Source organism: Lithobates pipiens, unplaced genomic scaffold (assembly GCF_037356315.1).
Source record: "Lithobates pipiens isolate NorthernLeopardFrog02 unplaced genomic scaffold, aLitPip1_a1.2 Scaffold_23, whole genome shotgun sequence".
Taxonomy (NCBI): Eukaryota; Metazoa; Chordata; class Amphibia; order Anura; family Ranidae; genus Lithobates; species Lithobates pipiens.
The window spans coordinates 81498662-81516215 of NW_027507785.1; the positions used below are offsets into that span (position 1 = coordinate 81498662).

Sequence of the window (17554 nt, forward strand, 5' to 3'; positions counted from 1 at the left end):
TTTCAAATTAAGTGTATTTTTTTGGAATTCATTTTGTATCTGGCTTTTACGATACCCTATACAGCAGCAGTCAGAATAGGTGAGAGATGTGTAGGACTGGGAGCCCCTCATATGTGATGCAAGCAAATGTTTTGACAAAAAATATGCTGATAGGAGAGGAAAGAACAGTAGGATGACCACCTCTGTCTTTTTAGGCACCTATCACAAAATCAACAAAGTTTATTCATTATGCAAATTACATATACAGCCATAAAACCACATAAAAGTCAATCAGACTACTGTCAATAATGTCTGACCAATGCAATTCTAGCAGTTGGACTAGGGCCAGCTGGTAAGCCAGAACCCTAGGAAGACCACCAGCAGAATTTGAAAAGGTCAGCATATAAGTTTGGAGCTTGACATGTTTCGCTTCTTCAGGAGCTTACTTATTTATTCCCAAACATCTATATTTATAGATGTAGGCATGGGCAACATTTCCTCAATATGGACGATAACACATGGGGTGTAGCTAGAACAGCTAAACTGATTTAGCAAACTTAATTAGCCATCTTTACTAGTAAGACCATGCTTAGAGGAGCTAATGGGTAGATACTTTTTAAATAACTATTGCAGCTGTAAGTAATGAGGTATACTAATGTTCAGCTAACGAGAGGAGATACTAATGGGGATTGTCCTAGGGTTCTGGCTTACCAGCTGGCCCTTGTCCAGCTGCTAGAGTTGGGTTGGTCAGATATTAATGACAGTAGTCTGATTGACTTTTATGTGCTTTTATGGACATATATCTATAAGTAATTTGTGTTATGAATAAACTTTGTTGATTTTATGATTGGTGCCTAAAAAGTCCATATTCTTTCCATGTACATATTCTAGTTAATTAGGATGTGGCACCCTTTACTATTATTCATGCACCCACAGTACCATCCTGTGAAGGTGTAATTGTTATTCAATAGACCTCCTCAGTCTGCTGCTACTCTTTCACTGTCCAATCAGCAGGCTGTGGAAAAGAGAAACACCACTGTGATCTTTCTACAGTCTATAATGGTAAAAAGCTGTTTCATCCACTGGCCTGTCCTCCCTGATAGGGCTGTGTAAATCTCATAACTGGATGAACTGAAATACAAATATTTGGCACGTAAACAGGTCCAATCTATGCATTTATTTTGCGTATGTAGCTGGAATCAAAGTGTCACTAGTCGCACATCATAAAAAAAAACTATCAATAAGGCCCCTTTCACACTGGGGCGGGGTCGGCGGTAAATCGCCGCTATTTTTAGCGGCCCTTTACTGTCGTATTTGCGGAGGTATTTGGCCACTAGTGGGGTGATTTTAACCCCCGCTAGTGGCTGAAAAAGGGTTAAAACCACCCACAAAGTGCTGCTGCAGCAGTGCTTTGCCAGTGGTATAGCCGCGCTGCCCCATTGATTTCAATGGGCAGGAGCGGTGGAGGAGCGGTATACACACCGCTCCAAAGATGCTGCTAGAAGGACTTTTTTTACTGTCCTGCCAGCGCACCGCTCCAGTGTGAAAGCGCTCCGGGGCTTTCACACACTGGAGTGAATGGAGCGGCTCTTTCAGGGCGCTTTGCAGGCGCTATTTTTAGCACTGTAGCTCCTGCAAAGCGCTCCAAAGGGGTCTTAATGCTGTATTACATGCTGTTCATACTCACTATGAGATTTGTTTTCTGTATTCTGCAAAGAATAATGGTTGATCCTGCTGTTCTCAATTTTCCCCCTTTCTGTCCATGTCCCTGGGATTTTGCAGAGCAGTGCTGGCAGCTCTGCACATGCTCAGTTTTCAGTGAGATTGTATTAGGGGTCGACTGGTTATCGGAGCGGGCAATTATCAGGGGCCGATATTCACATTTTTAAAAGTATTGGTATGGGCCAGAAATGTACTGATATTACCAATATTTCTTCAAGTTGTTGTTTTGAATACTTTTAAGTGCAGAGGAGGGGTTTGGGGTTTTAATAACCCCAGATCCCTCCATAAAGAGTACCTATCACTGCCTATTCGATTTCAAATATACATTTTTTGACAATTTTAAACAGTTTAGTGATATTATTATTTATTTTTACTCTGTATTCCGAAGGTTTGTTTTTTCTATTTTGAAAATGTGACCAACAGTAGAGGACTAGACGTTCCTCCTGCTTATGTTTGCCTGCAGACAGGCTGGGAAAGAGCTGGGTCATGCGACAGTTGTATATCAATTAGGGAAAAACATTATTTTTTTTAAATGAAAATAATTACAGTACCATCATCCACATACAGAAATAGAATGGACAATGTAAATTAAACAGTGTGTGCACTTGTTGCCTAGAGCTGTGCTTTAAGCCCCATAAACACTATCAGATTTTCTGCAGATTTTTTTTTCCTTCAGATTCCTTCAGGGTTACCAAAACCATATAATATGAGGTCAAACCTTAGGCATTTCAATGTGTATGCAATCAGGCAGGCCCTGGCACTACATGGTTTTGGTAAATCTGAAGGAAAAAATCAGCAGAAAATCTGATAGTGTGTATGGGGCTTAAAGCACAGCTCTAGGCAACAAGTGCAAATGTTCAATCAACTTCTATCCCTTTTCAGGAAGCACTTCTACTGAGTTCTACAGAGTTTAAACTGCAAAATTCAATTAATTTGTATAAAACTGAATTTCATGCATTCATAGGCCCGGTTTAGCAAACTATCAGATGTGCTTTTGCGTGCCACTGCTGGCTCTTATCACATGATTTTATGCAACCACATGTCTGCTGTACTGTTAATTATTATAACTATTCTTTTGCACTTTGGAGAAATCCCGGATCCGGTTATCTGGGCCAAAGTTGGTGTTAAACAATTGAAACATGTGGTAGGACGGGGGAAACTTTTAACGTTTGATCTGCTTAAGGTTCAATATGATCTTCCAAATTGGTATTTCTTTAGATACCTGCAGTTGCGGCATGCTTTTCTCTCTCAGTTCGGTAATGGGGCTGTGGAGCTGGGAGTGTCGCCTCTGGAGAAGACGCTGCGGACGGAGGACCTGAAAAAGCCTCTTTCTGTAGTGTACAGACTGTTGTTCCATGACAGACCAAAGCCTATTCAAAAATGTAGAGACATCTGGAGTGCCTTGGTACCTGACTTTGACGGGGAGGATTGGGATGACATGTGGGGCTACCCGTTTCAGACCCTAGTCTCGGCTAGGGACAGACTTATTCAGTTTAAATTACTCCATAGAATATATTACACTCCGGCTAGACTGGCCAGAATTTATGGTACGGGTGCGGAGGGATGCTGGCGTTGCACAGCTGACCGAGCTGACTTTGATCATGTGTTCTGGCTGTGTCCGCAGATTGTTGAGTTCTGGAAGGGTGTAACGCAGGTTTTACAGTCGGTACTTTCGGTGCCGATTCCGGTCACGGTCGCGACGTGTTTGCTCGGGCTGGTGGAGGAGTTGGCACCTCGAAAGGCGCAGAGGACTCTGATTTCTCTGGCGTTATTTTATGCACGTAAAGCTATCCTGTTATGCTGGAAGAAACCTGCACCTCCAACGATTTCCTACTGGAAGGGTTTAATTAATAAAGCTTTGCCGTTATACAAAGCCACTTATCTCAGTAGAGGGTGTCCTACTAAGTTTGAGAGGGTGTGGAGATGCTGGCTTGATGCTTCAGATACTGTGAATTAATTGCTAGGTGGGAGATGCATCCCTTGATGGGGCGGGGAGGGTGCTGCTATATTTGGGTTGGTCTACGTCTTCATTCTGGGAATTCATATCATCAGTTACGGTATGAGGCATTTTTGTGGTGTGGGAGATACGGTTGTGTTCATAGAATGAGCTAAGGAGTTGAGTGGAGGGCTGCACAAGGGGGTGTTTGGTGGGTGGGGGGTGGGGGTTTGGGGTTTTGTTTTGGGGTCCCTTTTGTACGTTTGTATGTTATATGTGTGTTTTAAAAAATTTTCAATAAACATAAATTTTCAAAAAAAAAATAACTATTCTTTTGCAGGGTGGTTTATTTTTAAATGATCATTTTAGTAACAGAATCAGATATTTTTGCCTTCATAAATATATGGATTTTTAGCACAATGTAAAAAAAAAAAAAATGTGAATATAAACTGTAAACGTGCTAAATAATGATTGTAGAAAAAGGTAGATGGATTGGAGTACAGAAATAGCACGGTTTGCACTGCAGGGAGAATATTATTGGCAACATTTTTGTGAAACTTCTTTTCTTACCTCATCACAGGCTGCACATCGCGGCTTCAAACACTCTGCGTGGTGTCTGCCGCAGTAAATTTTTCCGTCCTGGGAGAAGTAAATAAGGTCGACCAGCAGCTCGTTACATATGGTACACACAAAGCACTGGGGATGCCAGCACACGCCATGGCCCGCCCTTGATGCAAACACAGCTATGTCCCCTCCATTAATCTGACCTCCGCACTGCAAGACAGGAGGAAAATGTGATTTATAACAGGTCATCGCGGGATCACATAGAGACCCAAAGAATAAAAAGTACAAAATACATAGAAATTGAAACAACAAAATAACTTTTAGGTGTTATTTACCAGGTAGACTCAACAATCTTCAAACAACTTGATTTTTTAGCTTCTATTGCAAAATTACCAAATTGATCAATTAAACTTATCAACAGTTTTAAAACAATACAAATTGTTAAAGCCGGCCATAGATGGTTTAAATCTCGGCCGGTTCAGCAGGGACTGGCTGAGATTCGATCCATCTATGGACAGGCTGGTTGTAAAGAAGTTGATCAATTGATCGACTTCAGTACAACCAGCCTGTCGGAATTTTTGCATGTGATCACTGCTAATGGCTATAGCTGCCACCAGTGATCACTGCAATCTGCTAGCCATGAAGATTCCCCGCTGGGGAAAATACAATGAGGGTTATTTACGAAAGGCAAATCCACTTTGCACTACAAGTGCAAAGTGCACTTGAAATTGCACTGAAAGTGCACTTGGAAGTGCAGTCGCTGTAAATCTGAGGGGTAGATCTGAAATGAGGGGAATCTCTGTTGATTTTATCATCCAATCATGTGCAAGCTAAAATGCTGTTTTTTATTTTCCTTGCATGTCCCCCTCGGATCTACAGTGACTGCACTTCCAAGTGCACTTTCAGTGCAATTTCAAGTACACTTTGCACTTGTAGTGCAAAGTGGATTTGCCTTTAGTAAATAACCCCCATTAGCACTGTGGGAGATATTCCATCATCAACACTGACTGTGGTTGATTTACTAAAGGCAAATAGACTGTGCACTTTGTAAGAGCAGTTGCTCCAGAGCTTAGTAAATGAGCAGATGCTCTGCTGACTTTCATCCTCTAATCACGCACAAGAAAAAATTTATTTATTTTTTCCTTGCATGTGATTGGGTATTCTTTGCAAAGTCAATCTTTACCTTATTTACTAAGCTCTGGAGCAACTGCTCTTGCAGAGTTCAACTTCACTTTGTAAAGTGAGTGCACAGTCTCTTTGCCTTTAATAAATCAACCCCACTGTGTTGATGGGGGAATCAAGTATTTTTCTTTCCTTCCACCTATGGCCTGCCTAATGCTTGTTCACACGTCTGCAAAAACAATACTTTTAGCATGCAGGACGGTGTTTGTTCTGTGCCAGTGGTGGGGAGCAGTGCATTGCAAGGCACGGTTTAATTATTTTTTTTTAACTTCGTTGAAATGTCAAAATTTACATTAAATTTACATGTATCTGCTGCAGAGAAGCTCCAGAGCATTGACTAGCGCTGATGTTGAGTGAGCTCCAGTGGAATAACGCAGCACGTTGTAATTTTTTTTAGCACATCACACTAGCCTTGTGGTGTGAATAGAGCACATATGTGCCCTCTATGTAGCCTTGTGGTGACTGGCATTGATCCAGTCCACAAAAATGCCACTCACCGCACATGGCGTGAATGGCCCTTACTGTAAATCTGCTTTCATTCTGTTTATCATTTCTTAAATAGAAACCTGGTTAAAAATGTTTGCAATCACCTTAAAATTGGCCAAGTGTAAAGCTAACCATACACACGACTACATGACAGAGCAAAGCAACTGAAGACACAAAAATGGTTTTGTTCAACTCATTAGAGTTGGGATGGAAATTGTTCCCAAGGGAACCCAGCAGAGAATTCCAATTACTTTTAATGAAATTTACAGTTTTTCCCTTTTCTTGTTTGATTCTCATAAACTGTATTAAATCCCTCAATGTATTATTACCCAGTTCTAACTTCACAACTGACCAAATCCTGGTGGTCGATTTAACTTGTGGTTGGTAGGTTAGTTTCTTGAAATTTGGTTAAAATTGACAGAATACTGCAATGTATATGGCCAGCTTAGCATCATATTACTCTTTTTTCTTAGCTGTGATTCATGGACCACTGATGGTCCATGAGAAAATGTTGGTGGTCCTCAGGGATTTTGCCATAAATCAACATTGTGGTGGATGCAGTGGCGGCTGGTGCTCCACTTTTTTGGGGGGAGGGGGAGCGGCAAACAATCAGGGGGATTGTTTGCCACTCCCCCCAGAAAACTGGAAGGGGGGGGGGGTTCTGTTGGTTCTTCAGTCAAACCTCCCCCACATTCGGTCGGTCCGTCAGTCAATATCCTCCCTGTTGCTCGTTCGATTGGCAAAGCACCCACTACACCCCCTCATCGCTTGCCCACCTGCCCCACACTTACCCCATCTAAGTCATGGCAGCTTCAGCGGCTTTCCCTTGCGTCTCCTCCTCGGCTACTTCTCCTCTTGGCCAATCAGGTCTTAAGACCCAGTTCCTGATTGGCCAGAAGGAGAAGCAGGAAGAGGATAGACAATAATATTAATTCGCTATTGTCACACAACTGGGTGGGCTCAGGGCGCAGTGATCTGCACCACAAGCCCACCCTTTTTTTAAGCCAATAAGAGCCTCAGGCTCTAATTATGTGCTTAAAAAGAAACCCATTAAGATCCATGCGTCCGGTGCCCTGCATGTAGATTAGGGGTCAGAAACATGGATTAGGGGGGCGACGCCCCTACGCCCTTAATGGAGCAGCCACCACTGTGTGGATGTATACCACCCAATATTGTTTCCAGTGTTGTTCTCAATGTGGGCTGTCAGAGTGCATTGATACCCAATGCCTCCTCTGTATTTCCAGGTTCCTGTGAACTCAGAGTGAGGTGCCAGGAGTAGTGCAGAGACCAAGAGGTGAAGGAGGGGACTTCCAATGGCGACACTGACCACAGACTGTGGGAGGGAGCATGGAGCTTGAGCACATGGCTGGATAAGGAGGCGAGATTTAAAAATGAATCAGTGTAAGGCAACAATGTGATGCAGTGTGTGTGTGTGTGTGTGTGTGGGGGGGGGGGGGGGCAGAGAGCCAGGGCATTGTGTGTATAAGGCAGCAGTGTGATTCAGGGGGAGGGGGGCAGAGAGCAGGAGCATTGTGTCTACAGGGCACGTAAAATTCATGTTAGTGGCCCACTAGATTTAAACTTGTGAATTTAGTGGTCTGAATGGTTGGCAACCACTGATCTAAACCATCGGATATTTTCCAAATAACTTTGAATGTTTGGAAAATCAGGTGATTAGCTTCGGAAACCAAAGCAGAATTTGTTAATAGTTATATTTACTGATCTAAAAAGCTCTGCCTCTGGAAACTATAGAAAAGTTACTAATTAGAATGCAGAGTTCTTGAATAGATGAACAGTGAAATCTGATTGGTTGCATTGGATAAAGGGACTTGGCACATCACTACTGCTCTCAGTACCGCTTTGTTAAAAGGTAATTCTAGCTAATACCATGCTGTTTTTAAACAGTGCCACTGTAAGGTGTAAATAGTTAAAGGATAAAATACGTAAAATCCTAATTGCTGTTCCCTACCTATATTTTTATTTGATTATAGTCATGTACCCCTGCTTTTAGGACTTATGTCTGTATTTGCTTGGAAGAGGTTTTAAAATACAATTCTCCTAGTGAAAATGCTTCTTTTTAGGCAGGTTCCTCAGGGACTGACTGAGAGTCTATCCATGTATGGGCATGCTGATTGATAGCTGATTAATCAATCAACTTGGGTACAACCAGCATATTCAATTTTTCATGTGATTGATGATCTCTGTGTTCTCCAGGCCAGGATGGCTCCCCCTGCTGGGAGAAAACCACAGTTCTGTGGTAGGGATTCCCCCATCAACACTGATTATGTTGCTGGGGTAATTGTGCGATTTTCTTTCCTGCAATCTGTGACAGCGTGCATGACAGCCAGGCAGCTAGCATTTGCAGAATGAGAAGTTTGCAATGGCAGCCTCCATGTTTTTCTCAGGAAAGGGTCTCTTTAAATATCGATCAATGTGTAACATTTCTCTAAGGAGTCAATTAGTCCTATCTATACAAGGTATAGGAAGGCGATAGATTACAAGCCTCACAAATGCCCACGTGGTGTATCCCTTTAACACATCCAAAGCCGTGGTCTCTTAGCACAATGGTATTTCTTTCATTATTGAGCAGCACCGGTCATTAATTAGCTCCCAGGGAGGCTATTACTGGTTTCATCGAGTCTGGCTGCATCTAATAACACAAAGTGCTTAGACTTAGGATATCACATTGGATGTGATGCCTCAGGACTTTGGCGTCTCCTCGGAGGGGGTCTCGTGCAACCAAACCAGTTAAAATAAGTCTAAGTAGTAACATGGTTGGGATTATACGGGGGAATAATGTTCTTAGAATAAAGGTTCTTAAACAGGATTGGAAATAAAGATGGGCACCATGACTAAATTCTTCGCTGCAATTATATTGCTGCAGGATGGAGATACGCTTAAGTGTCAGCGAGGAGACTGTAGATGGGACAGAACACTGGGGTATAACAGCAAGACATAAAATGAGCTTTATAATTTAATCGCAACATGTTGCTGATGATATCCAGGAAAGGGGGCTGGAGGGGTGTCCAAGCTATCTGTTTTAATGATACTTAATTTACTGCAATGCAGATAGAGTTACACATAGGATTTGGTACGTGTAAGTAATAAATGGGAAAAAGTATGTTTTCGCATTATAAGACACCATAGTCTATTTTAATACCAGGAAAGTACAGTAAGGTTTTCTTGTAACATAAGTTAACTACATTCCATTACAAATCACAAACAGGAAGTTTATTCTTTAATTCAAGATAGCGGATGAAGCTATGCAAATCATTCCCTTATGCCCCAAATTAACATAAAAAACAAATAGTATATAGTACAAGGCACAGCCAAAAATCATATCGTAGATGGCCACTTGTTTCAAACAGCATACAACTATTTCAGGCTTATTGGCCTTCATCGGTGTAGAGCATGGAAACAACGGCTTCTATGGAGCAGGGTTTAGGAACCAATGAGTATGTATAACCTCATATCCCCATGACTAAGCTCCGGGGGGTGGATTGAAACGCATTGGGGGCATGGCTTGGGTCCAAGCTGAGGTTGCAACTTCATTCACCTCTTTAGAATACTATAGATGTGCGACTTCCAGTGGCTACCCTCTTTTCCCTTGAATTTTCGCAGGAGCCAGGATGGGCTCCATCCCCTGTCAGCACTCTAGCAGCAGCTGTGAATGCACCATCTATATAACCCCTCTCTATATATAACCCCTCTCTACAGAGCCTGAGCGGCACACATACTTTTCCCAGGTCACAGTGAGTACCTATAACCTGACAGGTTATGGTGAGGCGGGCCAAAGAAGAACCAAAAGGCCCTAGACCAAACTTAAAGCGTTACTAAACCCACAACAATGAAATCAGTCTGCATATGCAGTAAAGCATGCTTGTTATACTCACTGAGGAACCTAAGGGGTTAATCAAAAGTCTGTTTGATCCCGTCTTCCTGATCCTCCCCTTCTTTTACTGTCCCCAATCCGTCTCCTGATAGTACAGAGCCTTGGGGGCACCCTGCACATATTCTGTTTGGTTTGTATTGCTAGATATAGAAGGTCAGGGGTCATGCAGCCTCATAGGACAGTCAGAGGAGAATGAAAACTCCTCTTACAAGCTTTACCAGTGCTCAGCTGGACACTGATAGAAGTCACAAGACTGCTATATACAGCTGACGAGAAAAGGTATTTACCAGTTTCTATTTACTAAAATAATTGCATTTCTGTGTTCTGTGTACTGTAGGAGACCAGATATAGTTAATGCAAGGTCTTAGGTTTAGTAACACTTTAAAGAAGCATTTTCATTTTAGATTTGGGCATGAAACTAAAACTTTTACATACTCTTTTTGTTGTATGTTAGGAGGTCAGTTTGCCCAAAATTGATGTTTTAGTGACAGGTGGAGTCTGGCGGCATGAGTCAGTCCCTGGCTTCTTATATGTCTTGGATATCCCAACAGGGGGCTTTTTGCCATAATTCCTGACTCTGTTCCTGCCCACCTTTATGTGTTCCAGTTCCTTATGCTGCATTCTCCATAATATAAAACAACTAATCCAGCAGGGTAGGTGGGAACCCCTAATAATGACCGCAGCACTTGTGCCGACACCAGGAACTCCGAGTACGGATCTCCCCTATAGAGTCCCCTAAAACAGGAGTCCCCAACAACCAGGCCATGGACCAGGCCGTGGACCGGTGCCACACAGACCACAAGAGGTGATTCGCAGGCAAGCAGAGACCGGACCGCATCACCACTGTTGGGTCGGCCTTCATAAATTCTGTAGTGTAGTGCACATGTGCCAGTTTCCCCACTCCTGAACCTGAATGGCTGATTCCTAGCAAGGTCGTAGCGCTAAGGAGGGGCTGCAAGAAGCATTAAGAAGTTCTTTCACTGCACAAAACCCTTACAAAGTGACAAGCTGCATCTGTTGGCTGTGGTGTCAGGCTAGTGGCAAGCTGCATCTGTTGGCTATGGTGTCAGGCTAGTGGCAAGCTGCATCTGGTGGCTGTGGTATGCTAGTGACAAGCTGCATGTGCACCGCCCCAAGTGTGAAAGCACTCGGGCTTTCACAATGGGGCTGCAAAAGTGACAGTTTACAGGCGCTATACAGGCTAGTGGCAAGCTAAATCCGGTGGCTGTGGTGGCAGCCTAGTGGCAAGCTGCATCTGGTGGCTGTGGTGGCAGTCTAGTGACAAGCTGCATCTCCTGACTGTGGTGGCAGGCTAGTGGCAAGCTGCATCTGGTGGCTGTGGTGGCAGGCTAGTGACAAGCTGCATCTAGTGGGAGGCTAGTGACAAGCTGCATTTGGTGGCTGTGGTGGCAAGCTCCATCTAGTGGCTGTGATGACAGGCTTGTGGCAAGCTGCATCTGGTGGCTGTGGTGGCAGGTTAGTGAAAAAAGGGTTTTTCAGGTTGTTTACCCCTTCTGAATGAATAAAAAGTACTGAAATACCAGTTTTGGGTGGACAGACCCTCTAAGTCAGTGGTTCTCAACGCCTGTCCTCAGGACCCACTAACAGGCCAGGTTTGCAAGATAACTGAAATACATCACAGGTGATATCATTTGGAGGGGTTAAAAGTACCCGCTTAGCTCTGCTTTCAAATCACTTTTAAGGTGCTTTCAAAGTGGCGCCCATTCATGTCAGGCTAGTGGCAAGCTGCATCTGGTGGCTGTGGTAGTAGGCTAGTGGCAAGCTGCTTCTCCTGGCTGTGGTGGCAGGCTAGTGACCAGCTGCATCTGGTGGCTGTGGTAGCAGGCTAGTGGCAAGCTGCTTCTCCTGGCTGTGGTGGCAGGCTAGTGACAAGCTGCATCTGGTGGCTGTGGTGGCAGGCTAGTGACAAGCTGCATCTAGTGGCAGGTTAGTGAAAAAAGGAGTTTTCAGGTTGTTTACCCCTTCTGAATGAATAAAAACTACTGAAATACCAGTTTTGGGTGGACGGACCCTCTAAGTCAGTGGTTCTCAACGCCTGTCCTCAGGACCCACTAACAGGCCAGGTTTTCAAGATAACTGATATACATCACAGGTGATATCATTTGGAGGGGTTAAAAGCACCCGCTTAGCTCTGCTTTCAAATCACTTTTAAGGTGCTTTCAAAGTGGCGCCCATTCATTTCAATGGGCAGGGGCGCTTTAGGAGCGGTGTATACACCCCTCCCGCACCGCCCCAAAGATGCTGCTTGCAGGACTTTTTTTCCCGTCCTGCAAGCGCACCGCCCCAGTGTGAAAGCACTCGGGCCTTCACACTGGGGCTGCAGAAGAGGCAGTTTACAGGTGCAATTTTTAGCGCAAAAACTCCTGTAAAGCACCTCCAGTGTGAAAGGGGTCTAAGTGATTAATCTGATTGACTGGTACAGTTTACAGCACAGACACATATTTAAAAATATAATGGGAATCCATGCAGCAGCAGTTCCTTGTGACACTGAAGAGATGGTAACGTTTTATTATCATTACCTGCTCACAGATGGCTCCAGTCATGGTCACAGGGAATGGACGGACGTTTCCTCTCCCCAAATTCTCTCGCTTTCTTTGGTTGCTGAAAAGCTTTAGCTCTCTCTTCTCCTCCTCATCCAGAGAATTGCAGTAACGGACCTGTAAAAACAGAGAAAGATTTGAGCTCTGGAACCATCTGCAATGACATGACTCATGCTGTTTAAGACATTGAAAATCAATGACAAGGAAGCATTATTAAATATTTAGAATTGTAGAAAAAAATATTTGCTGCATTACTGCAGAAAAATCATTACATAAAAGACTAAAGGGAAATAAAAAAGGACAGATATAACAGCAGTGTACTAGAAAAACGTTGTTGTTTTTCCAGTACACTGCTGTTATATCTGTCCTTATAACTTATAAAGGTAAAGCACAAGGCTGGTGCGTCCTCTGTTATTAGAGGGTGCACCAGCCTTGTGCTTTACCTTTATAAGTTCTTTTATTGAGGAAATAAGACAGATGTGTACTCACAAACACCATATGATATCAAGCTCATCAATATCCGCAATGCCCCGCATCGCCTTGTCCATAGCTTCCAACTGTCCCTGATTTCGAGGGACTGTCCCTGATTTGGAGCAATGTCCCACTATCCCCCTCATTTTGGTCTGATATATATAGTCGTATATAAAATGCACTTCTTATCTTTCAAAAAGTATTTCCCAGTGCTAAACCTTTCATTCAAATTCTAAATTGCTACATTTGTAAATTTTAAAAGCCATTATAAAGGAATAGTAGTGGCAAAAAAAAGCACATGTGGATTTAATTAACCTATTTTTTATTTAATTCTCCTTTAAGGGGGTGTGGCAGGGGGTGTTTCCTATGCCTACATACGTTTGCTAGTAGGTGTCCCTCATTCCCATCTCAAAATGTTGGGAGATGTGCCTTGTCCACTGCGCAAATAAAAGCATGGGGAAAACATTTCAAATGGCTGATGCGTTTCGAAGGGTAGGTCCCCTCTTCTTCAAAACCAAATAATAATCATGCATAGTCTGCCAATAAATACCTTTATGGATGATGTGTGATAATAGCCAAGCTCCTCCCACACACAGGTGGGCTTTAGTGGACCAATCATGTGATCCCACACAGTGAACCATAAATATGTAACCCTTCTCATATGCATGCATATAAACATCAGTACATCAGTATATTAAAGTGATTGTAAACAATCACCTTGTAAAACAACCCATTTAGTCTAAAATAGAAATGAAAGGCAAACCATTTTTGTATAGATATAAAAAAAGAATATCAAATACCTTTTTTATATAAATGATCACATTCCCTCTGTTCTCAGCTGCATAAGAGATGGGAGGAGGAGAAGCAGCAGCACACTGAGCTTTCCAGTGAATGGCTGTGCAGGGGAGGCGTGTAAGGACAAGTCTGATCATTGTAGTAGAGTACACTGACTTCCCAATATAGCTAAAGAACTGACCACGGTGTGCTCTCCTGCTTAGTGTGCTCAGTTTTTATTAGGATAGCAGAGAGACTGGTAGGAACACCAGGGATTTCACATAAAGGAAGCAATACAAAGAGAACTGTATTTTGCCCTGTATTTGGCTCCATCCATCTTCCCCTCAACTTTGATCAGCTTTCCTGTCCCTGCTGAAAAAAGCATCCAAACATGATGCTGCCACCACCATGTTTCACGTGGGGATGGTGTGTTTAGGGTGACGTGCAGTGTTAGATTTCTGCCACACATAGCGTTTTGCTTTTAGGCCCAAAAAGTTCACAGCATTGTATCAATGTTCCATCTATCACGGACAAGGAGGAGGAGGGGCTTTGTTACAGTGGACAACCGCCAAACAGACTGCATGACACAGCGGAACACACCCACTGTTTTTGTTATCAAAGATGCAGATAGACATAGTGAGGCTGCACTCTCCCTCAAAACCCTCACTCGAGTATAAGCCCAGGGGGGCTTTTTCAGAATAAAAAATGTGCTGAAAAAGTCAGCTTTTACTCAAGTATATACAGTAAGTTATATCTATTTGGCTGTGGCCCTCTCTCCTCTATAGCCATTCAAAATGCACAGGTTATACAGCATTTCTTAGCTCCATAAAGCAAGGGGCAAAGATCTGATGTCACACACTGCACAGTATAGGGTGAGTGTAATCTGGTACCTCAGTGGAAAAAAAGGACACACCCTTTCTATACAGTCTCATTGGGAAACATAACATGCACTGCTGAGGCTGTCAATCACATGCTGTGTGCTGGAGGGTCATCTTCGGCGATTGCCTGTCAGCATAGTCATAGTCATAAGTGACTCATGTAGGTATCAGATGGAGAAGAGAGCAGCCAGAAATCACACTGGATGCTTTAAATTGAGGCAAGTAGACACTATAGAAAAGGGATATGCAATTAGCGGACCTCCAGCTGTTGCAGAACTACAAGCCCCATGAGGCATAGCAAGACTCTGACAGAAACAAGCATGATACCCAGAGGTAGAGGCATGATGGGAGTTGTAGTTTTGCAACACCTGGAGGTCCGCTAATTGCATATCCCTGCTATAGAAGGATATGCTTTGTTCCTTTTTAATTTCAGAGGTTTACAACCACTTTTATGTCTTTTGCAAAATTTTGCTGAATGAGCTGTCCAAAGATGAACAAATATTTCTCATTAAAGTGTACGTAATGCCAAAAACTTTATTTTTTGAGTGTTTACTACATAAAAAAGCAGGACTCTATTACTGATAGTTATAAATCCAATTACCGTATATACTCGAGTATAAGCCGAGATTTTCAGCCTCTTTTTTGAGGCTGAAAGTGCCCCCCTCGGCTTATACTCGAGTCATCGCCGTCTGACTGCTCGATCAGCGTATCGAGCAGACAGACGGCGGACATACTACAATTTGAAAGCCGCGCCTCCGCCTCCGCCTGTGATAGGCGGAACACTGAATTTCCCAGCAGCCTGTGTTCCGCCTATCACGGACATCGTCTCATCCTCGTCCGTAGTACGAGGATGAGACGATGTCCGTGATAGGCGGAACACAGGCTGCTGGGAAATTCAGTGTTCCGCCTATCACAGGCGGAGGCGGAGGCGCGGCTTTCGAATTGTAGTATGGCCGCCGAGGCGCCGACGAAGAGCGGCGATCCTGGCAAGGCACGGGACGGGACGGAGGCAAGGCACGGCACGGGACGGGACGGAGGCAAGGCACGACACGGGACGGAGGCAAGGAGGCAAGGCACGGGACGGAGGCAAGGAGGCAAGGCACGGGACGGAGGCTCAGGACACAGGTAGGCTGGACACACACACACACACACACACACACACACACACACACACACACACACAGGGATGGATGGATGGAGACACACACAGGGATGGATGGATGGATGGAGACACACACACACAGGGATGAATGGATGGAGACACACACACACAGGGATGGATGGATGGATGGAGACACACACACACAGGGATGGATGGATGGATGGACACACACACACACAGGGATGGATGGATGGATGGACACACACACACACACAGGGATGGATGGATGGATGGACACACACACACACAGGGATGGACGGACACACAGGGATGGACGGACACACAGGGACGGACACACACACAGGGATGGACGGACACACAGGGACGGACACACACACAGGGATGGACAGGCCTGTCTCACCCTCGGCTTATACACGAGTCAATAAGTTTGCCAGTTTTTTGGGGGGTAAATTGGGGGCCTCGGCTTATATTTGGGTCGGCCTATACTCGAGTATATACGGTACTAGTCATCCAGCAGAAGAGGCACCAAGGAGGATCCAAATGCTGGATTTGGATAATTATTCTGGGCTTTAGAGGCTATTTTTTTTTTTTATATCAAAGAGAGGCTTTTTTAAATGAACACAAACTGAGTTGCGGTATCTGCAGGACCTGTAGGTGTGCCATCAACCCTGTCCTCAGGGCCCACTAACAGGCCAGATTTGCAAGATAACTGAAATACATCACAGGTGATATCATTTGCTGCTCAGTGACTGCAGTATTCTAGTCTGCATCTCCCCAAGGTAATACTTAAAACCTGGCCTGTTAGTGGGCCCTGAGGACAAGGTTGATGGCCACTGCTTTAAGCTACTCTATGGCTTGGTAGCAGGTGTAACTGCATGTTGCAGCATGTCATATCTATCAGCTTGCCTAGGCTGAAGAGGCTAATGGATTTCTTCAACCGCAAGTAATGGCAGTTTTAAATGCTGGAACCAGATGACCACATTAAAAAAGGGTCACGGACCATGCTGATAAGCGACATTGAAGTCCCACAGAGTTTTGCATACAAGCTAATCTCTTCCTTTACAATAATCTTTCTTGTCGCAGGGCAATGAGCCTAAAATAACAGCGAGATGAATTCAAGTCAAGCTCGAGTCGAGACACCAGGAACTGAAAATTAAACCACTATAAGACATTCTGCCGATGTTCACCGCTGGGAAAATGTCTCTCCATGATTCCTGCTAACATCATCCAAATAGGAACCAGGGCTGGAATTGCCCATCCTGCTGTGCCTTTGCAATGTAATATTAAAACCGTCATTTGTTTTGGGTGGTTTTCTTTACAAAATGGCAATCGGTTTACCTTGAATGCACGCCGCGAAACGAGCACAAATGAGCTTCAAACCACAGCGATAAATCAATTTTTCCCTAACATTTTCTGAAATTAGAAAAAGTATTGTTTGACACTAATCACTTCATAATAGCTAACATAATACATGGTTGTGTTGTTTCATGTGATTAAAGTGAACCTGTGATGACAAAGATGTGGGGGGTGTACCTGGTTTTAAAGGTGCAGGTTCTGGGGCTGTCATTCTGCCTTTGGCTTCTCTATCTAGGGGATCACCGATTGGAGAAAAAAGCATTCAGCCATTGAACGCACGTCACATGTTCCCCTATGGGAAAATCGTACGACATCTGAAAATCGGACGACAGATCGTCCGCTATTTTTTTGCATGCTAGTCACATATCAAAAATGGAGAGTAAAGTGACGAAAATTCTCGCATAACAGAATAAAAAATCGGAAGTGATGTCATGTGTTGTAGTGTATTTCTATTGTATTTTCGGACAACAACAGTACTGATTAACCGCTTGCAAACAAGCCGCCGTCATTATACTGCAGCAGGTTGGCACGGCTGCACGAATCGCCGTAGGTGTACGTCGGCCACTTTCAAAGCAATAGGGGACACGTCCGCGGCGCTGAAAGCCAATTGGCGTGGCCGGCGGCTGCGAT

At 43.9% G+C, this 17554-nt stretch overlaps 1 protein-coding gene across 3 annotated transcripts in view; it reads right to left on the reverse strand.

The window, feature by feature from the left end:
- The window catches only part of PRICKLE2 (prickle planar cell polarity protein 2), a 451504-nt gene that overhangs the window by 69620 nt on the left and 364330 nt on the right, over positions 1 to 17554 (reverse strand). For all 3 annotated transcript variants that reach the window (XM_077451950.1, XM_077451952.1, XM_077451951.1), the window contains 2 exons: positions 12302 to 12439; positions 4208 to 4411 (listed from right to left, as the gene is read on the reverse strand). In XM_077451950.1, the coding sequence (XP_077308076.1) occupies positions 4208 to 4411; positions 12302 to 12439 (342 nt within the window). The remainder of the gene's footprint in view (positions 1 to 4207; positions 4412 to 12301; positions 12440 to 17554) is intronic.